This window comes from Coniosporium apollinis, assembly GCF_000281105.1.
Source record: "Coniosporium apollinis CBS 100218 chromosome Unknown supercont1.15, whole genome shotgun sequence".
NCBI classification, from domain to species: domain Eukaryota; kingdom Fungi; phylum Ascomycota; class Dothideomycetes; genus Coniosporium; species Coniosporium apollinis.
Window position 1 is genome coordinate 455,243 of NW_006913277.1, and position 20,831 is coordinate 476,073.

The following is a 20,831-nucleotide window of genomic DNA, read 5'->3' on the forward strand; positions in this document are numbered from 1 at the left end:
TCGAGCTTTCTCTCCAGAAGTGACGCGGAGGGAGGGTGGATCACTCCTGAGATCTATGACTCTGCTTGGAAGAGGGGGTCGCTTGGATGAACACAGAGGGGGTTGTTCTTGGTCGCACTTCGTGATCCAAGCGCGTAGCGTCCCGCAAGTCCCTTCGGATGAGGTATCGTCATCCGGGACGCTTCCAGCGGGCCCGAACAGTGGCAGCTGAGAGAACCCTTTTAGGTCTGATACACCCACCCAGCACGTGGGTCTTGAGGACTGCTGTAAAGTGAATGACTTAGGTAGAACAGTCTCGGTCTAAGTGAATACGGGGACTGTGAAATCCAAACCAGCCTACCTTGCCCCGTGAAGAAGTATAGCTCAGAAAGACGATACTACTCCAACTCCTCGGACGCTTTCCGTTTATTAGCACTAATTTTTACCACCAAAGACGTCCCTTCTCGAGATTATAGGTAAAGCTCAGCGCTCAGCTGCCTGTCTTTCTGCTCACAATACTCGTCCCATGACGGGACAGACTTGCGGATGCCTTCCTGTAACAACGAACAGGAGACACAACCTCGAGCCGCGGAGCGTCTGAGACCTTTTGGGGTTCGGGCCGCCCCGCTTCCCATTCTAGGTTGGCGGTCGATGTTGTCGCAGAACTCGCAGGGAGGCGCCATCACACATTCATAGTTAACAAGTTGTCGGCGTGCGCTGTAACCTTGGGCTGCAGGCTCATAGGGGTACGTTGTGCTGCCGCAAAGTTCCAAGAACAGAGATGTGAGCGAGTCTAGAGACAGAAAGTCTACGGCCCAAGAGTCCGGTTACGTTGTACCAGTATCGAATTCAGTTAACTTGCATCCGTAAACCAACAAAAGCACACCTAAGTGTGCTCACGACGCTCACAAATCTGACTTGTCACATGCCTCGAGCCTTTCAGGATTGGCGAAATCCAACACGATTGCACGATCATGACTAAATATGTGGCTGCTTACGCCGAACCCCGCTGCCTCGGATGGACAGAATGCAGGGCTGTGGTTCGTTCGTGAAGTGAGGTTGCTGATGAATATGCCTAGGCACTGCACGAGCTGGTATGGCAGGCAGGTGGGAAGCTGCTAATATTTAAGGACATGAGAAGCCCGCAACAGCGAGGGGAACTGACTGTTTATCTGAGAAAAGCCCGCACGTGACTGGCACTTCAGCCTCACAGCCCCCGTGCTCTACGCCACCACGCTTTCGCCCTCGCTACCGGAGTGTCAGAAAAGCTTAATATTCTAGCTCCCGCTGTGACGTCGTACATCGAGAACCGATTGAAAGGCCCATCAACGAATTGTATCGTTCTACAACATTTCTCAGACTCTACTTCGCAGCACATAAGAAGAACTAGTATCGATATCAGGGTTCTCCAAGGAAAGAAAGCAAGAAACACACGCCAACATGCCAGCACTCTCCGCAAGTAACCCTGCCGAGGTGATGGTGATCCGCCAGCCCGTACCTCGCGTGATAACCACACTCTCCGTGCCCTTCTGGCGCTTTGGACGCGTCAAGGTTGGAGGCAGAGGCACGATTGGTATGTTTCCTCTGCTATTTCTTCTTTGGTTGCTCTGAATATGCTTTCTGACTACGAAATAGTCCGCCTCCGTTCCGGCGCGCTCGCAGTTTTCTCCCCCGTGGCCCTCACAGATGAAGTCAAGCGCACAGTCTCGGAGATGGGAACCGTGAAGTACATCACAGCTCTCGACATCGAAGTATGCGCCCAATGCCCTGGGTTCCTCTATCAACGGGGACCTTCACACATCTCGCCACTCATCCGCCAGATCTCTTAGCTAACCATTCACCTCACAGCACCACATATTCCTCGGCCCATGGCATAAGGAGTACCCGGATGCCAAAATAATTGGGCCGGAAGGCCTCCCCGAAAAGCGCGCCAAATCCGACGTTGAGAAAGTTCCCTTCGCGGTCGTCTTCCCCTCCGCCAACAAAGAATCCGTAACCGTCGATTCCGATTTCGACAGCGAGTTCTCCTACGAATTCGTCTCCGCGCACGCCAATAAAGAACTCGTCTTCTGCCACCGGCCGACCCGAACCCTCATCGAAGCAGACCTCCTCTTCAACCTGCCCGCAACAGAGCAGTTCAGCCGGGTGCCGGGCGCGGACGCCACGAGCGGGATTTTGACGCGGTTGATGGCAGCCGTGAATCATACGAGGGGCGAGGCGATGGGGCAGAGGCGGTTTATTTGGTGGGCGATCAGTTCGGGGGATCGGACGGGGTTCAATAAGAGCATCGCAAAGATTAATGGTTGGGATTTTGACAGGATCGTGCCGTGTCATGGGGATGTTATTGAGAGTGGGGGGAAGGGCATTTTTCAGAAGGTTATGAGGTGGCATTTGGAGGCGTATGATAAGGCCAAGTAGGCTGGTGTGTTCCTGGTGCTGCTGCTGGAGGCGGATGGTTGCCGACTCGAGGTGTCTGTCCGAGTGAAAGTTAATACCGGATGGATTTATGGAATTATTATGGCGGATCTGTTGCGGCCGGTAATCTGTTTGCTGGCCTTGCGGTCTAGGTTATAGCTTGCTTCGCGCAACCGCGAAGGTCAAAAAGCGCGCTTTACGCCACTGTCTGCTTTGTTCATCAGGCCCTTGGACGGAGGAAACCAATAAGGAGCTTTCATCACAGTTTTACCAAAAAACTTCGGTCATGTGACTTGTCGCGGTGGAATTATAGCTACGTGATTCTGCACCGTTACTGAGTATCGAATTCCTGCTTTGTGGATGCACGATAGCGTATGGTAATCAGATGTTCCTTCATGGACTACTGTGCGTAAGTGCAGCAGCGGTGCACAGGAGAGTCAAGGTTGATACTTTTAGGTAATCGTGTTCCCTATGTATTCGCACTTCCGATATCTACGCGAGCTTTGTCTATACACGTGAAAGTTGTCTATTCTGGGTCCCACAGGTCTAGTCGTCCAGTCTTAGCTGTACGAGGCCATCTGCCACACCTCCACCATTACCCACGGCAGGTATCGTGTCATAGTTTCTGGAACGGAGTTGAAGTCTCGCAGCTCATTGTCCAGCTCCACGCGCATGTCCCACACGTCCCCATTAACATCCTCGGTTACGGGAGTGTTCCAGTATTCGACGATACCAGCGCGCAGTTTGATATACACAACGACCCACCAATCCAGCGCGCAAAGGCTATTGTCGATAGCTCTCTCGATCACGGCCGCAAGTGCGTGAACCATGCGATCGTGTGAAAAGGCAGCCATGCGCTCGAAGACGGGCGTAGTGTAGATGATCTGTCTCCAGATGAGGTGGTAGTAGCGACGTGTGTGACAGTCCGTAAATTCTGGCTTCTGTGCTGGCTTTTGTGCTGGCTCTGGATATGTGAGGCCATCTCCTGAGGATGACATCATTGCTATGTCCCGATGGCCGAAGGGCTCGACCAGATCTCCCCCTACCATCGAGACCCGCTTCACCGCAGCTCGGCAAGACTCCATAATGGCGACGTTCGTCGAGGTTCGGAACAGGTAAGAAAAGCACACGTGACATTTCTCTGTTTCTAACCCGCATGACAGTGACTTCCTGGAGAAATCGACGCTTACTACATGCTTGTAGGCTGGAGCACGCGTTCCTAGCCAACGCGTCCCAAGGTGCCAGACAGATGTGGAGATGATGATGAGCTCGGGATGAGCGTGTCGAAGAAAACGGGACTTATCCCCAAACCATCTCGGGCCCGGTCCGGGAACACTGTCCGATCTGAAGCCAATCGCAATAAATTGACTCAAGTTGAAGAAGAACAACGTTCTACGCCGCAACAGAGGCAAGGTAGAGATAAGACCGAAGCTGGCAGTTATGTTGCGGACGTACACTGCAAGCCGTTAAACCAAAGGTAGACGGATTGCATGGGGGCACTTCTCCGCAGCCTACAAGATGACCCGACTGTTGCACAGATATCTCCTGTGAAATATCGCCAGATAAAATTAAGTGATCCGCCAGCGGTCAGCGACGGCTTGGTTTTCGAATTTGCTTCCTATCCTCGGCCAAGACGCCCGGCGACTTGACGAAGGAGAAGGTTGAAACGTGGACCCGGCTCAGGCGCTTTTGAAAATATCAAGAACGACGAGGGGAGGGCAGAAGACGAGCTGAACGTCAGTGACGAGGAGGAGACAGAAGAACATGCCAACAGGGGTGCGGAGAAGCCTGACAACGATATAATAGGAACTCGGATGGAGGAGAGGACGAAGAGGAGTAGTAAATCGAGGTGGTTGAGGGGGGCCACCGGTCCCCTAAATGGCCGGGAGAAACACTCATAGAGAAACAAGAGAACACTTCTGTATACTTAGCTGTGCTAGAGGCCCTTGGTATTTGACACCATCTATAGACGGTTGCCAGACGTGAAGGCTTACGTGTCGCCGTACTTATTAAAACGTACTATCAGATAGCATGATGATCTAATCGTATGAGCGAAGGATTCGAGGACATAAGATCGAGAATATGGGACTGAACAAGCGGTTCGTTTTCTATTCTTACGGCGTTTGTTCCGAAGCCCCCAACACATCGTGAACGAACTGCTTCGTACTACTTTATGCATACTCACACCCCCTAACGCAGACTTTGCCGTTGGAAATGAGGCACGGTGAGAGAGTAGCCGGGTATCATCATGGAAGCGAAAGATCGTTTCAAACCGTGGCCAGCGAGATATATGGGTTTGGGAGAGCTTTCCCTCGAGTAGATCGGGGATGCGTGCCAGGGGGAGAGTAGTGAACATCGGCAGCAAAAACACACAGATTGTTTGGTTATCTTGTATATAGTAGAAAGACAAGGCGAGCTCAATATTAGCGCGAGACTTCGGATGGAGAGCCGCAGGTGATGCTGGCCATGTGCGGGCGAAGGATATGGCCGCCGCCTCAATGGAGTTGGTGTTCCTGTTGGCGCACCCGGCACGCCAAGAAACGGTCGGCCCGAACTTAGACCGGCCCGAAGTGACAGAATCCACGAATGTGTGATTCTGATGTGCCAAAATCGAAACTGCAGGCTTCAGAACAGACGTAAATTAAAAGTTCAAGACCTCAATAGTTATACCAAGTGCAAAAAGACATTTAGTCCGTCAGGGGATCGAACCCAGGACCTTTCGCGGACGAAATGGGTTCATCTGTGAAGCGAACGTCATACCACTAGACCAACGGACTTTGGATATAACCAAAACAGAGCTGTAAAAACTAATATTCAAAAAATTTGTGGTGGGTTGATGACATCCCCATCACGCTCTCGATTCAGGGGGTTTGATTGGGGATACAATTCAGTCGCGGGGATTCCAAGAGTCTCAACTACTTTAGTCCAAAGGGGGCGTTGTTCCGCCCGGAGAACGCTTATGTAATGTCTCTACCTTCTGGGTCGGATTATGCACTCACATGGGAATCAGGAGCTCAAGGTACGTTAAAGAAATGGCTGGCAAATGATAAGAGGAGTTTGATTTTGTCTTATAAAATTATATCTATCTGTGTTGCTGATCTTTTGATTGATGCTAATTATTTAGCTCCCTTATGACTCCGCCACATCTAGGCCACGTATGAGGCATCACTGCAAGCCTGTTCCAAGAAGTCTTCCAAACTTCACTTAGCTTGTGTGATAGCCTGTTCAGACACACAAGGTACCTTAAATCGTAGACAGGGTGCGCCAAATACTTCGAGAACGTTAGGCCCGCTAATATCCGAGGCCGATGAACCGGAGCGCCAGCGCCATTCCAATCTTGAAACGCAGAATGCTGCTATGGATGCAGTTCGATGGAGACGGTAAGATCGGCGAAACTAAGAGCTTCGACGAAGTGGTAGCAGCCCACTACAGGCGCCATGATGTTTCGAGGCCAGCCACGGGACTGGCAGCCTGGGAGGCGGGTATACGCACTCGTACAGCTGAGCTCTCGTGAACGTGCCACACCAGAGGCCCCATAGATCCAGGGAATTTCGCCTTCGATCGCCGGGATATTCAAGTGTTCTCCAAGCGTGTATCTCTGAAGAGCGAGCACCATGTCCTTGCAGAATATCGGCATAGAGCTTGTCTAGTGGTTCCTGAAATTCTTTTTCTGATAGAACAGATCCGTTCTCGAGCTTCCCAAATTAATGATCTTCGGACAGCCGTCTCGGTCTTTCTCGAGTCGCGTGCATTCGAAGCAGTAGAAGGCGTCTGAAATGCCCTATCAAACATACCTGTTAGCAATTCGCCTACAGCTAGAATACGATATGGGAACATGCTCACCTCGCCACCGCATACCACGCACTTGTTCTGATAGTTGCCGAAAGAGCACTCATCGCAGATCCGCACGAGGGTTGTAGGGCGCACGTAGCTGTCACAGACTGGGCACTTTCCGTCGCACTTATCGCAGAGGCGTCCGATGGCGATTCCGGGCTGCTTCCGGCACATTACGAGATCGCTGGAGTTGGTGTTAGCTGCTGCTACTGCTGCTGTAGGTTGGAGTGAAGTTACTTACGGATGATGGCGAGACATGATTGCTGATCTCTATGTCTTCAGGGTATCTCCAGGCGCGAAAAGGTGCGCGCAGGACGAGAAACTGATGCGAAGAGTATGCGCTCTTCAAGGCCGAGCGGTGGATTCGAGTGCTTTCTGGCGGTTGCTTGGGTATACTTTCCGGAGGACTGTGTAGTTTTTCGCAGCTTGTTGAACCGGGAGAAACTGGAAGACTATGCAAGGCCGATACAGGTGCTCGATGTGGCGCTGACAATTGCAAGCATGCGTTGTTGGAGCTCCGCTGACTGAACATTTCGATGCGACTCGGAGGTTTTCCGCCGCGCTTCCGATGACGCCAAAAGTCGCGACCCGCGAGCTGCGACAATGTCTCAAACTTAAGCCTAATTTGGTATCTCCAGTTATCTACACAATGTCGGAGGAACAACCGTGAGCTACGAGATATAAACTTTTATCTTGATCAATGCGCTGACAAACGGTAGCACTGTGGCCTCGGCCGTGGTTGTCCCCGATGCTCCAGAGGCCGTATCCCCCAAAGCCTCGAACAAACGACGCCAATCATCAGTGTCTGAGTCGGGAAGCAAACGTCCGCGATTAAGCAGAGACAGAGACCATGAAGAGATCCGGGACACGGCACCTCCACCCGCTGAAGATGATGGCCGGGCATCTCGACGAAAGAGCGGGCAAGCAGAGGAGCGCAAGCGGGGACAAAGACTGTTTGGAGCTCTACTCGGCACACTGTCACAGAGCTCATCTACAGCAGCGCAGAAACGACGAGCCGATATCGAGAAGAAGCAGCAAGCTAAGCTCAAGTTGCAGGCTGAGGAGTTCGATCAGAAACAGAAGGAGCGGTTAGATGAGCTCATGAGAGTCCGGAGGCTGGAGCAGAAGAAGTTTGATGAGCAATCAGTGGGTTAAGTCGCACTTGTAGAGCGCCATTGCATGTCCTAACCCGCATTCAGATGCGTATACGGCATTCCAACCTTCTCCACATGGCGCAGTTTCTACAAACGACTGCAGAGCCTAAGATTGTACGTTACACTACTGTCAATTGCCGTGCCATACAAACGGAGCTAATCGCGGCGCAGTACTACAAGCCTTGGGAGCTACGACCAGAAGACGATGCCCGGATCAAGTCACAGATCGAAGAAGCCCAAGCAACAGTAGACAGGGAGCTTGATGAGTTCGAAGAGGGGCGGGACAAAGAAAGAAAGGTCAACGGAGCTAACAGCGACGATGCTATGCGGGTTGATGAGGAGCTGGATGGACCAGCAGCGCAGGATGAGCCTATGGCTGCAGAACCTCCGGATCACCGCCAAGAGCCTTCCAACGATATCACCAACGAGACCTCCAATGAAAACCCCAATGGGCTCTCCCACGAGCTTGCCGCCGAGACAGATGGAGGTTCTACGGACAACAAACCTTCGACACTCTCAGAAGGAACCGAACCGGTCGAAAGCAGAAAGACACCAGAGCGCGAAAACAGCAAAGATATCATGGACGACACGAATGGGGATGTCGTGCTCGAAGCAGAGGAAGACACTGTTATCTACTAGTTGCTTTTCTTGCGCGACGAAGCCCCAAGCGACAGCAAATTCATCCAACTCGCCCGTCACATCACGTTCGAGGCTTTATCATAGCAGCTAGGAGGTCATTCCTAGCACCTCTCATGAGATACCCATTTCGAAAGGAGCGCAACTTAGATGCCGCCTGAGAGCATCGAGAAGGGGAGTTGAGGATGAGGAACATACTCAATTGATACGCGTGAGTTGTTCTTTATGTATTCAGTAGCATAAGTGTTTCATAGAACTACGTTGATAGTCTGAAGCAAAAGTTGCAACCCCCTGCAAGCGTGCGAGCGATGAGCGGCAATATCAAGCATCAGGATCCGTCCTCGCTCCATCCCTGCGATTTGTTTGAGACGTCGATCCTACCATCTGCCGCCTAGCAACCAGAAAGGGGCTATCAGGGTCGGTGATGAGCACGAGTTTCGATCAATTCGAGAATGACGAGTACGCCCTATCTTGTAGACTCACTGGAGTCCTTACCCGCTGCATTGCAGTCGAGATAGCGTCCCGAACATGAAAAGACATTGCTGATCGCAGCCCCCAACTTCGTTGCTCAGCCATCAATGTGACTCACCTTTGACCATGTACCAGGATTCTACGTCCGGTGTATGCTCTAGAATGCCTGCAGGGTTCTCATATTTCCAATCCATTATCCGATAACTCCGAAACCCGATATCGAGTTTACCATAAGTATCTGAATGTCGTAGCAAGACCAGACGTGTTGTGCTATAGTCAATTCGGCTTCCCTACAAATCACTTGTTTGTCTGGGTGGTTCACAACTTCCGACCCCTGTCAAGCCAAGCCCGTCTCCCTCATATCAAGCTAGCCCCACTATCACGAGCCTCGGTTCAAGGCATCACTTTAAGTTCAAAGTAAAGGGTTACGGCAACACAGCTACGGTGCGAGAAGGACACATACACGTCCTCAAACAACAGATAACATGGCGATTGAACCCATTGACCCCTTCTCGGACTCTCGGGTCACCCATGAAACAGCAAAAGTGAATGGCTACACCTACCGTGGGTTTCCGCGGCTGCGATGTCCAGCATGATGTATCGGTATCTGACAATAATCACAGACTACATCCTAGGCGTTCCACAGAATGGCCAATACAAAGCAACCGTCTTTCTCGTCAGCGCACTCCCTTTTCTCCGCTGTGAGCTTTCACTGATCCAAATTCCCAGATTCATGGCTGGCCCGATCTCTCAATAGGATGGCGATACCAGATCCCTTTCCTCATCTCACTGGGCCTCCGAGTTGTTGCTCCTGATCTGATGGGCTTTGGTGGCACCGTAAGTCCATCCGTCTCCCTTCAAACCCCCGATCACACGACCGTACCCAGCTCATATCTCATAGGACGCTCCCAAAGTTCCGCCAAACTCCATCCACCTCTACGGCTTCAAACGAGCTGCAGACGACATCGCTGAACTAGCGAAGCAACTGGGTTGCAAGCAGATCATCCTGGGCGGCCACGACTGGGGCGGTATGGTCGTCTGGCGCACCGCACTGTGGCACCCTGAGCTCATCTCGCATGTCTTTTCTATCTGTACGCCGTACGCGGCGCCGCAGAAAAAGTACATTTCGACGGAGCAGCTGGTGCAGGGGCCGATGCCGCAGGCTGCGTACCAGCTGCAGCTTGCGGGGCCGGATGTTGAGGCGGCGCTCCAGAGCGAGGAGGACATGAGGATCTTTTTCAATATGATGTCTGGTGGGAGGGGTCCAAATGGGGAGGTCGGGTTTAGCCCGGAGAGGGGAGTGCATTTTGAAGACTTGAAGAAGTTGAAGAGGGGGCCGCTGTTGGATGAGAAGGTAAGCTTGTTCATTGTTCAATGTGATGGATTCACAAAGTCGACTCTCTTAAGTCATACATAATCCAGCTCTTGTGTGCATAGATGGCGTAGTAACATCAAAATACTAACTTCCTATACCAGACATATGAATTCTACGTCCAACAGTACTCCCGCAACGGCTTGCACGGGACTTTGAACTGGTACCGCACACGTGAAGCGAACTACAAGGACGACCTCAAGTAAGCTTCGCATCATCGTATCCTAAACCTTAGGTCGACTCAGCTAACGATCTCACCAGCCTTCCCACGGATAGGATCGAGATGCCAGCTCTCTTCATCCAAGCGAACTACGACAGCATACTGAAGCCATCAATGGCTGTTGGGATGGACAAGTACTTCACTCAGCTCACCAGAGCGGATGTCGACGCGCAGCACTTCTGCCAGGTAACTCATCCTGATAAGATCAATGCGATTCTGAAGAATTGGCTTGACGGTGTTGTTTTCGGTGGTAAGAGTACGCTTTGAGCGCTTTGAGTGCATGAAACCTCCGCACGATCATCTACCGGGGAACCATCTTGACAACCGCAGCGGATGGTTGCTACGTTACGTGATCGGCACGAATTCTCGCGGCATCTGATAAGGGAAGGAGGCGTAGAACTACCTGACAATGTGGAAGGGTAAACAACGCTGCCATATTCCTCTATACATAACGAATTTCTGAATCGAGGGTACTGCCACTCATTATATAACCGTTCAATGTCCATCTGTCGGACATACTGGTTCATCAGCGGCTTGGCTCATCCGATAAGCCGGTAGTCCGACAGATGACTATGAGCCAGATAACGATGTTTGATTGCCTCCACTGACAGCTCCCGTCTCTCATTGAGGACAGATGATCAGGGTGGCTTTGAAGGCGTCCGCCTCACGGCACCTGCAACTTGGAAACCAGTGCAGGGGTCGGGCCGCTCGGGAGCAGCCGTCGATTGGCACAACGCAAAATCTGCGGAGCCTTTCCATCCTTACAGGCCAATATCTGCGTAACAGCTCATTCGATCGTGCAGCGGGGAACTGCATGAGAGACAGCTCCAACGAGAGCCTACCTACGTACCTTGACTCAAGCATGCATCTCCGTTTGCACGGTGGGTGTTGCTGTTCACACCTACCAGAATTTCTATCGCTGCCGCATCTGAATCCCTCGAGATGCTTCTCTCAATGCGCTTTCAAAGATCATCAAAATGTCTCTCAATGGCCTTTCAGAAAACGTCTTCCTCCTGGAGAAATTCACCAAGACCCCCGATATCCCTCATGACAATCCGATTCCTGCCCGACTTCTCCAATGTCATCCCCTTCGAACACTGAAACTAGAGCATGAGCAGAGCATCGTCAGCGCACTCTCCTTCTTGTCGTCTTACACGGACGATTGCTACAAAGTCTCCGCGATCTGTGTCGAAGAAATGCCTGATGGCCGCGGCCTTTTCATCAGCATTGCTGCAAACAGCGGAGAACTCAGAAAGATGAAAGCAGGACTGGAGAGACTTGCAAAAATCTTGATGGACGAAGCAAAAGATGGTTCGTGATTTGGTACCGCTGTTTTCAAGAGTCTGGCTAAATTTCTCTTGATTAAAAGCCCGGTTCGAAATCAACGAAGAGAAACTCCTTCGTAGAACTATCGATTTTAATCGAAGCCGCATTCTATGTCGACTACGCTCTCGTCACTCGTCGAAGAAAGCAAGAGCTAAGCACCCTATTATTAACAGCCTAGCTGAGGCGCTCAAAAAACTCCAAGTTTCAAATGTACTTCCGGCGAAGGAGCTTCAAAGCCTCCAGCGTATCACCGAGGATCTTACAGCTCAATTCGCCGGATTGGAATGTATGCACAAGACTCAAGCGCAATCGTCCGGGTCGAACGAGTGCCTTCTATCTATTCTCCGCGCTAGTGACAAACTCAGCAATGAGCACCAGCTGGATAATGTTCTCTGCGCCATTCCGCAGCACGAAACGTCCTTTCCAGCGGACCGAAAGACGAGTGTCGTCGATGGATTTCGCAAATTGGGTCGTTATGTTACGCTAGGTCCATGTCTCCTTCGGTTTGCGCGAAAATTTGCTGTCTTCCGAACTATAGTAGTGCGCCCTGTTGTGGCCCAGCCTACTGCCCCAAAGGGCTTTCAAACCGGGTCCGCGGGAACGGTACCCGGAGGCTTGCTTCGCCGCTATATCAACCACCGAACCCCAGCACGGAAGGCGACAATTGAACAATTCGAGCATCGTCTCGGAGCGAAACTAGCGGACATTCAAGCCGATTTGCAGAGGAAGTCTGCACTCAGAAAGACGATACACGCGGAGATCCAACTACTCTTCCACTGCGAGCAAAAGTCAGAGGTTCGGCTGAAGCCTCGGGTAATATGCGCAAGCAAAAATGCGTGCTACCTTTGCAACCTCTTCCTGAGCCTTCATGACCAGTTTTACACGCCGAAGACTCATGGCAGATTGTATCCACAGTGGACTCTGCCAGACCTTGTCGCTCTCTCCATTCCCGCAACGCGACTTGAGGAACTAGATCGATTGTACAATCGGTTCCATGCTCTGGTTGAGCAACAGATCCTTTCTTGTTTAAAGACAGCTAGCTTGTCCCGGAGTTTTGGTAACGAAAGCAGAATACTGAACGTTCGTTCATTGACCGCTTCGGAAGCTTCCGCTATTCTAGACTCTGCAAATGTCCATGTTTCAGATGAAGCCAAAGTATTATCCGGAAGTTCAAGCCATAATAGCGTTGTTTCCCTAATGCCACCAAACAATCATTTGAAGGATGAGGATCTACTGGCGAACTCCCCACTAGCCTCCACCTCCTCTATCCAGGAGAGGATCAACGGAGTGGCATCCTGCCAATCTAGTAGTTCTTCTTCCACGATTCAGAACCCAGCACAGCGTTCCACGCCACAAACATCTGAAATTGTGGAGAGGCTCTCACAAGCACCTGAGCCCACCGTTTCCGTGATGCCGGAACCCATACAGCTCATCCCAGGCCATCCAGTCAGGTCCTTCATATCAGCATCCGCCCCTCCAACCCGATTCCATACGTCTCGCATCCGTGCGGAGCTCAGCTATGAGTACGCTCTGTCCATTGCTTCGACAGACAGTTTGGAACAGCAGGATTTAGACGTGCTCGGCGCTAAGAGAGGAGTCCAGGTGTGTGCAGTGTGGCTTTCGGGCGAGGACACCAAGACCACAACAGGCCGGCCAGGAGATATTGACCTGGCAGCCGATTGGGCTTCCAAGAAGCTTGACGGAGTTTTACTTGACCGCGATGGGCTGCTGCTGAGGAAAGGGGAGGATGTATTGAAGCTTATTATTGAGGACTCATGTCCATCTCTTTCGTCATCTGATCATCAGACAGGATAGTCTCGCATACGAGTAGCCTGTAGGTCCTTGCAAGACAAGGAAAATTGTGTAGCAAGACTTTGGCTCGAGCGCGCTGGTATACATACGCGGGTGACAGAAAGTGATTGGACGTATCCATTCCTAAGGGACACAAGGCGCTAGTTCCCCATGACGGCACTGTGTACTGCCATGTGCCGCAGCGTATGCACTAGCCTCTCAACGACACCCAACACTGTCTCTAGAGTATGTGATCCACCAATACTTCCAAAGCTTTCCCAAATTCATAACCAGAGGTTTATCCAATTTGCTTTCCAGCGCTGGAATGCTGCTTAACCAAGCAGAAACCCAACATCAGGCCCAGCCTCACTTCCTCCCTCGGTCATCCCGTACACCGCTCCTCGGGTCTGAACCAAGGCAGTCCCATTCCCTCAAACACCGTCCTCTCAGCCTCTTCCGCCGTCCCTTCCACTCCCTCTGGCCCCTCAAGCTCGACAACTTCTCCCGAGCTCCTGTCCCTCACACCGCTACTGTCGAACTTCCACCCCTTGACATTCTTCGCATACCGTCTTAGATCCCGCTGGAACGTCGTGCCGCCGCTCCACCCAGCGATGGCGCATCCTCTCGTCCGCCACGGAGACACGATAATATCGACTCTCCTATGAACACTCGGATTCTTCGCTTTGGGGTTCGCAGCCAAATCAGCGTCACGGGTAGGCCAGACAGGGTCCTGCCAGACAACGAGCGCCTTATCCAGGGTATCAAAGCCGTGGCCGCCGCCACCGGAAGCGCGGAACGGCAGAGTAGCCTGCCCGCGCTGCGTGCCAGTCAGGCTAAGAAGCAGCGTATGCGTGATCCAGCCCTCTGTCTCGAGGCTGGCGACAATATCCGTAACCAGGTTAGCAGTCTTATCGAGGTCGGGGTGCGAGACGATCATATCCACATCGCCGCTCTCCAGCTTGCCGCGGCGGTAGCCCCCCACAATCGTGACTTCAACATCGTCGTCCCTAACACGGGCGGCGTGCTCGCGGACGATCTCGCCGATAAGCTCGACTTCAGCGCGCGGAATCCCGGTGAGGAACTCGTCGTAGAACTTCACCCCAATCTGCTGCACACGCGTCAGGGTCGCCCAGCCGTACTCGACAATGTCATCAAGGTCGCGCCAGCCGCGGTCGTGGTAGAATTCGCGGGCGGTTGTGGCGCCAACGCCCCAGATGTTGTAAAAGAGGCGGAGAACCGTCATCGCGTCGTCGTCCTCTGCCTCATCGGCAGCGACAATGCGGCCGCTGTTTTTCCATTCGATCCAGAGGTTCGCGATCTTGGTGTCACACCCGGGCAGATTGAGGATCTCGCGCGGGTGGCTGAGAAGGTAGGGGTACGCGGCGAGGGAGGCGATGGAGGTGCTGTAGGCGCGGACGCCGATTTCGTCACCGGTGAGGAGGCGGGCGAGTTTGATCTTCTTGAGTTCTGTGATGAAGGGCTCGTTGGGGGGGTTGGGCGGCGTAGAGCGCTGGCAGGAGTACTTGAGATGCTGTTTCACCCAGTCGGGCGGCTCGGGGAAGTCGCTGGTGTGGCCTTCGTACTCGCTTGTGGTCTGTTGGAGGAGAGCGGCCTTCTGTGCGCTGGTGTCATCGGCACGGCGGAGCGTTGATGGCAGGTTCTTGTCTCCGAGTCGACGGATGCCCTGGTTCTTTGCTAGACCGTAGTGCGTGAGGCCGTGTTTTGGGCCGGCCGCTTCCGCATCTGCTTTCGCCCGCTCCAAAATGCCTTGCGCCTGCTGCGGCTTATCGGCGAAGATGCGTTGTGATGGAGCACGTGCTGCTTTTGCCTTTGAGGGTGGTGTTTTGGCTGGTGTCGGCGTTGAGACTCCTTCGGGCCTTGCTGTTGGTCGTCCCTGATACACAACATAGTTATCGAAAGGGAGTAGCCGCCCCGCCTCGGAAGAGTCATCTAGCCACTCCAGCTTAACCACCTTGACAACATCCTGGAAATCGGCAGCATTAACGGGCACATCCTTCGAGTCCGGCGTGCTCGGAATCTCCAATGACGGCGTTCGAGGTAGCGACCTCTTCTTCTCCGTCGGCTCTGGCGCTCTACGAACCACACTCTCGGTCTCGTCTTCCGTCGTGGAGTCGTCAATGACGATAGCTTCCTGGTCGGGCTTTATCGCCTCTGTCACATTCTCGACACGTTGCCGTTTTCTCGGTGGCTCCACTCCCTCCATACCCCTCCTTGGCGGATCTTTTACAGGAGCCATTTCCTCGGTCCACAACCTCCGGCAGCGCAACTCCATCTCGGCGCGGCGCTTAGTGCCGACTTTCCCGATCACTATCTTAGCTTCGGTGATATCGTAGGTCAACTGCGCGCCCTGCTCGACTAGCTTGTCTTCTAGCTCATGGAGGTCTTCCTCAGCAAGATGGGTAGGTAAAACGAACATTGGTGGTAAGATGCTCAAGTCCAGGTTAGGTGCTTCTGCTGGAGGGGGTGAACTGTGGGCTGTAGATGCTGTGAAGGGACTAGAGGCCATGGCTGCAAACTAAGAGAAAGAGAGAAGATATATCCAGAAACTGACCAGACGTTATGAAAGCAAAGCAAGTAGGGTATATTAAGCTAGCATATGTTATGTGAATCAAGCGATCCAAACATGCGGAGGAAAGCGCGGTGCAGTAGGATAGAGGCCATCATCAGATAAGAAGACATGACATGATATTCAGCAAAGCAGAGCAACCCTAAGAGTCTAGTTTTCACTTGGGCCGTGAAGCAACTTAAGAGTACGAGAGGTGAGAAGTCCGCATGTCTAGAAGGGGAATGCAGTATCACCTGACGGTCACTTTGATCCAAGCTTGACACGTGACCCGCTCTCTTGCGGCGATGAATCGTTTCACGGTAATCGACACGGCGTTGCTCTCTGTTCTCGAGAGCGGGGCATGTAATCGTTCAGTAATAGTCTAGCTGAGTTTAAGGTACACTGTGAAGTCGTCAAACCAAAGAGCAACCGCATCAATAGCTCCGCGCTAGCGCGCCCTCAGCAGACGTGATCCCCTCGCAAAATAACCCACACCTACTGCCAGAGCACTCAGAGCACCTAACGCCAAGGTCATGTTGCTGACCGACGTCTCCTCCTGAACCCTTCCCAGCTTCGTCTCGCCCTTCCCCTTCACCATCTCAGCACCGCTACCCTCCGCTATGTAGTCATCCCAGTTAACTTTGCTCAGCATGTCCTGATACTCAATGACAGTGCCGGACCAGTTATTCGTAATCCTGCCCTCCTCGTTTTTGTACCAGCTGTTGCAGCTAGGATCCGCGAACGAGGACTTGTCCAATATCTCTTGCACCTCATCGTTGTACTCTTTGACGCGCTCGGGCCTCGGCTTCAGCGCCAACTTCTTTCCCTGCCGCTTCGCGTCCAGCACCGCCCTCACCATAGCGTTGAGATAGCGGCTCTGCGCCTCGATCATCAGAATAATGCTATTGTGCCCCAGATTCGTGTTCGGGCCGTAGAACATGCCGAAATTAGGCAGGTCCTCGACCGTGGTGCCGTAGAGCGCCCTTGCGCCGCCTTTCCAGATATCCTTGATCGAGCGGCCGTTTGCGCCGACAATGTTGATCGGGTGCATAAACTCGACGGTGCGGAAGCCCGTGGCTAGAACGATGAGGTCGTAGTCCTCGGCGTCGCCGCCCTCGACCTCGATCCCGCTCTCGGTGATCTGTGAGATCGCCCGCGTCTCGAGCCTCACATTGGGCAGAGCGAGCGCGGGGTAGTAGTCGTCGGAGATGATGACGCGCTTGCAGCCGGGACTGTAGTCGGGGGTTAGCTTCGCCCATAGCTCGGGCTGGTTGGGCAATGCGGCGTGCATCTGCCCGATGCACCAGTCGCGGATGTCCTGCGCAAATTTCGAGTCCTTGTCTGTTACGGCATCGAAGAAGCTCTCGCGGAAGTCCATCTGCATAGCACGCACGCGCCAGCGAACTGGAGGCAGGTATTTGAAGACGGCACGCTTGAGAGCGGAGTTCGGGGCGTCGGCGCGCGGAATCACCCAGTTGGGGGACCGCTGGTATACCGTTGTGCGCGATGCTACTTTCACGACTTCGGGAATGATTTGCGCTGCTGTTGCACCTGTTCTACAGATCAGTAGTGTTGATGTTTCTTAAGTATGGTCTAGGCTTACCATTGCCGATGACAGCAATCTTCTTCCCTTCCAGCCCATAGCTCCAGTCCCATCTGGCTGAGTGCATCTTCTTTCCCTTAAATGTGTCCAGTCCAGGTATCTGGGGATACTTGGGCGAGTTAAGCTGCCCAACCGCCGAGACGAGATAGTCCGAGGTGATAGTATATGCTGGCGAAAATTCGCTATCCTTCGCTCCGATGACCTTGACGTCAACCTTCCACTTCTGCTCGGCGTCGTCCCAACGCGCTTCCTCAACAGCGGTGTTGAAGCGGATGTACTTGTAGAGGCCATACTTCTCTGCAACAGCTTGCAGGTACGCCTGTGTTGACGCTGTTAGCAGCGGCCACCCTCATCGGGATGCTGTGGGAACTCTACCAATATCTCTTCCTGCCCCGGATACTCCCTTGTCCAGTCCGGGTTCTGCTCAAAGGAGTAGCTATACAGCATACTCCAGACATCGCAACAGCAACCAGGGTATTTGTTGTCATGCCAGGTCCCGCCAACTCCGCTGCTCTTCTCGACAATGACGAAGTTGTGGCACTTGTTCCGCTTGATGAGGTCGATGGCCATGCACATGCCTGCTCAGCATGTCAGATCGCCTTGCCAGAATGACGAGGAGCGCCCGTGAACTTACCGGAGATGCCAGCGCCTATGATTACGACTGCCGCTTGGGTAAAGTCTTTGTTGCCCGAGGGCACCTCAGGCCATGGCCTGTCCCTGGAAACAGAAACCACCATGGCGAACCTGTGTGAAGCCCAGAAAACGGAGAGGAGAGGAGCGAGAGAAGAAAGCAGACAGAGAAAGACGGACTTCTAATGCGGAGAAGAACAGAGAAGTACGAACAAATATGCACTTATTGAGCTCGATTTAAGAGTGTTACACAGTGTCACCACGGCGAAACGCGTGAGCGAGCGAGTGCAGCTTTTATGAACTTACTCGAGTACACTCCTCCATTAGTCCATCGAGCCAAGACGGGCTGCGCCCTGCATCCGGGTACCGCACCATCGCGGGTTTGAGATGCGGAGGTGCTCAAATTGCCGAGCTTGATGGGGAGAGTGAGATGTGTCGCGCCAAGATCGTGCCGCAGTCTGGGGTATGGGGCGGGCGGGAACGTGGGGAAAGAGCCGAGGCACTGGCGAAGAGAGAGTCACTTTGGAGAGTTGAGCAACCCGATCTTTCGATACTCTTGAATAGCTGACTGCAACTGAGAGATTGCGTTCAAGCGCAAAATCAACCTCTTAGATAACGTCAATGCAAACGCCGCTACGTGTCCAAGCGCCCTTCTAGCCACACTCAACCCCCCTAAAAGTCCTGCTCCCTCCGCCACTTCTCCTCCCAGCCCGGAAACCACGGACTCTCCTCCAGAGTATGCGGTTCCCAATCCGCAGGCACCCACCCCTTCTCAATCTGCTCCTTCGCAAACTCCTCCATTGCCGGAATGACCACATGCTCCGTATGCCACGTGCTCTTGTACTCCATGATGCTCTTCTTGCCCTCGCGGAGCACCTTGAGGAGCAGCGCGGGGATGTACGGCTCCTCCCTGAACTTCTCTACCGGCGTGAACAGCGCCTTGAAGTTGAAGATGATGGCGCCGGACAGCGGTAGGCGGCGGAGCGTCTGCCAGTCGACGCGCAGATGGATGCGCGAGAGGTCCAGGTCCGCGTGTTGAACATCGCGATGGTCCGTATGCGGGTCGCCCGGGGGCATGTAGAGGGGCTCGTCGATCTCGAGACCCCAGGAGCCGCGCTGGATTGCCTTGTCGGTAGGCTTTTTGGCGAAGTATCTGGATTGTAGAGTCAGCTAGCAAGTTCTCACGCTGAGGTGATGCTGAAGCCATACCTGTCCATCGAGAACTGCATCTTCTCCTTGTAGTCTGGTATTGGTGCATGGATCTCATGAAGCCGCAGGCCCATCTTCGTGCCGAGATCCCACCCCAGAGAGCTGCAGATGACGCCGGCACGGAAGTGGTAGAATCCAGTTTCCGGGTTACGGAGCATAATGGCAAAGTCCTCCGGCACGTTGTTGAGCAGCACGTGCAGTGGATGCGTTTTCTTCAGGTCCGTGTAAGTGTGCAAGATGTCGTTATGGAAGGTCATGTTCTCCCTGTCCAGGCGGAAGTATTGTGGATAGCGCGCGCAGAGAAACTGCACGCACATCTCCATTAATTCCTTGCAGGCGAGCTCTGAGCCTGGTAGATGGTCGAGAACATGATCGCCGTACTTTGCGTAGAGTCCTTGTCGCTGCTGGATCCGCTTTACGTAGGTGCTTTCGAGCTCAAGCCACCAGTCCGGCTCCAGCTTCGTGAGTGCTTCGTTCGTGTCAGCGTATTATTTGACCTGCACTATTCCAGCATGCTACTTACACATAGTCTGATGGTATGACCATCGTAGTGGTCTATATGGTCTTGGCTGTGCTTTGGTAATGTCGAAAGTAGTATACGGCTCAGGTAAGGGTATACCACTAAGACCTGCATAGTCTGGAAAGTCGCCGAGTGCATTGATTTCTTCGTTCGAGAACTCGGTAGCCGTATAGCAAGTAGATTCTAGGTTCTTCAGATCGACATCTAAGGGTATACACGCAATTCGTGACTTGGCAGGCGGCGTCACGAGCTCGCTAAGCGGCTTATTCAGTATAGTCGGCAAGTCGGTCTCGATCTCCGCCAGTGCAGCACGGCGAGACGGTGGAAAGATATCTTGGTAGGTTGGCGAAACGGCTGCTGCTGCCGCTGGAATCTTCTTGCCAGGCGATAGAGAACGAGGTGGTGTTCTGGCGCCAGACGCACGCCTGCGTCGGATGTGTAATCGGTCAAGCACGACATCACGTTGCTTTTTGTTGACGGCGAGGCAGGAAATCGAGGTGAGGAGGAAAACAAGCCCAATGAGCAATAACAAAACACCATCCATGTTGTAAACGGTGATCTGAGTGTGGCAAATGTGACAGGACGGAAGAGCGAGAAAAAGAGTCGCAAAGAAGGCGTATTAAAGCCTGGTCTCAGATCATTACCATAGGCGCTCCCACTAAGCAGGTACGTAGGCTGGACACATCCTTCTACTAGGCACTCCATGCGTCACCAAGCGCCTGCAGCTATGGAGCTCTCTTATCACCCGATAAAGCGGGGAAGTACACAGGACGGTTGGAGGCGAACAGAGTACTGTTGGTCGGCCTGCTCTTACAGATGACCCGAAACGGACTACGCCGGGGGGCGGGAAGACGGCGGTACTTTCGATGCTTGCAAAAAGGCTGCCAAACGCGAGTAAACATACTGCATGACTTTTGAAAGGGCATCTTCATATCTTTACCTAGGTTATTTTATCTGTCTCCGGTCGAGGGCCCATGGCAAAGTGATTGGTCCCGCCCGATTCAGCTTAGCCGCAGGATCGCCCTGCTACCCGAAGAGGGTATGTGGTTCCTGCCAGTATGCAACTCACATCACCCCTACGAACCGACCTCGTGGATGTCTCCTG

General features: G+C 53.1%; 9 protein-coding genes and 1 non-coding gene across 10 annotated transcripts; 4 read left to right on the forward strand and 6 right to left on the reverse strand.

Annotated features, from left to right (window-relative positions):
- Nucleotides 1–1,419: 1,419 nt before the first annotated feature.
- On the forward strand, nucleotides 1,420–2,397 carry W97_03732 (uncharacterized protein; the record flags this gene model as incomplete). Its single annotated transcript, XM_007781627.1, has 3 exons — nucleotides 1,420–1,552; nucleotides 1,615–1,730; nucleotides 1,828–2,397. The coding sequence occupies 3 exons, from the start codon at nucleotides 1,420–1,422 to the stop codon at nucleotides 2,395–2,397; spliced, it is 819 nt and encodes a 272-aa protein (XP_007779817.1).
- Nucleotides 2,398–2,954: 557 nt separating this feature from the next.
- On the reverse strand, nucleotides 2,955–3,479 carry W97_03733 (uncharacterized protein; the record flags this gene model as incomplete). Its single annotated transcript, XM_007781628.1, has 1 exon — nucleotides 2,955–3,479. The coding sequence occupies one exon, from the start codon at nucleotides 3,477–3,479 to the stop codon at nucleotides 2,955–2,957; it is 525 nt and encodes a 174-aa protein (XP_007779818.1).
- Nucleotides 3,480–5,082: 1,603 nt separating this feature from the next.
- On the reverse strand, nucleotides 5,083–5,171 carry W97_03734. The gene has a single exon. It is a non-coding gene; the product is annotated as a tRNA-Val (tRNA).
- An 869-nt stretch (nucleotides 5,172–6,040) lies between these two features.
- Nucleotides 6,041–6,486, reverse strand: W97_03735 (uncharacterized protein; the record flags this gene model as incomplete). The annotated part of the gene is made up of 3 exons (XM_007781629.1): nucleotides 6,041–6,175; nucleotides 6,238–6,412; nucleotides 6,470–6,486. 3 exons carry the CDS (start codon nucleotides 6,484–6,486, stop codon nucleotides 6,041–6,043), a joined length of 327 nt encoding a protein of 108 aa, XP_007779819.1.
- Nucleotides 6,487–6,877: 391 nt separating this feature from the next.
- On the forward strand, nucleotides 6,878–8,021 carry W97_03736 (uncharacterized protein; the record flags this gene model as incomplete). Its single annotated transcript, XM_007781630.1, has 4 exons — nucleotides 6,878–6,894; nucleotides 6,948–7,374; nucleotides 7,428–7,496; nucleotides 7,554–8,021. 4 exons carry the CDS (start codon nucleotides 6,878–6,880, stop codon nucleotides 8,019–8,021), a joined length of 981 nt encoding a protein of 326 aa, XP_007779820.1.
- Nucleotides 8,022–8,974: 953 nt separating this feature from the next.
- Nucleotides 8,975–10,348, forward strand: W97_03737 (uncharacterized protein; the record flags this gene model as incomplete). The annotated part of the gene is made up of 6 exons (XM_007781631.1): nucleotides 8,975–9,053; nucleotides 9,113–9,165; nucleotides 9,219–9,330; nucleotides 9,404–9,843; nucleotides 9,966–10,063; nucleotides 10,123–10,348. 6 exons carry the CDS (start codon nucleotides 8,975–8,977, stop codon nucleotides 10,346–10,348), a joined length of 1,008 nt encoding a protein of 335 aa, XP_007779821.1.
- A 710-nt stretch (nucleotides 10,349–11,058) lies between these two features.
- W97_03738 (uncharacterized protein) lies at nucleotides 11,059–11,400 on the forward strand (the record flags this gene model as incomplete). The annotated part of the gene is made up of 1 exon (XM_007781632.1): nucleotides 11,059–11,400. The coding sequence occupies one exon, from the start codon at nucleotides 11,059–11,061 to the stop codon at nucleotides 11,398–11,400; it is 342 nt and encodes a 113-aa protein (XP_007779822.1).
- A 2,180-nt stretch (nucleotides 11,401–13,580) lies between these two features.
- W97_03739 (uncharacterized protein) lies at nucleotides 13,581–15,725 on the reverse strand (the record flags this gene model as incomplete). The annotated part of the gene is made up of 1 exon (XM_007781633.1): nucleotides 13,581–15,725. The coding sequence occupies one exon, from the start codon at nucleotides 15,723–15,725 to the stop codon at nucleotides 13,581–13,583; it is 2,145 nt and encodes a 714-aa protein (XP_007779823.1).
- Nucleotides 15,726–16,212: 487 nt separating this feature from the next.
- W97_03740 (uncharacterized protein) lies at nucleotides 16,213–18,104 on the reverse strand (the record flags this gene model as incomplete). Its single annotated transcript, XM_007781634.1, has 4 exons — nucleotides 16,213–17,315; nucleotides 17,368–17,686; nucleotides 17,743–17,948; nucleotides 18,002–18,104. The coding sequence occupies 4 exons, from the start codon at nucleotides 18,102–18,104 to the stop codon at nucleotides 16,213–16,215; spliced, it is 1,731 nt and encodes a 576-aa protein (XP_007779824.1).
- Nucleotides 18,105–18,669: 565 nt separating this feature from the next.
- On the reverse strand, nucleotides 18,670–20,270 carry W97_03741 (uncharacterized protein; the record flags this gene model as incomplete). The annotated part of the gene is made up of 3 exons (XM_007781635.1): nucleotides 18,670–19,150; nucleotides 19,207–19,675; nucleotides 19,730–20,270. 3 exons carry the CDS (start codon nucleotides 20,268–20,270, stop codon nucleotides 18,670–18,672), a joined length of 1,491 nt encoding a protein of 496 aa, XP_007779825.1.
- Between the last annotated feature and the right edge of the window lie 561 nt (nucleotides 20,271–20,831).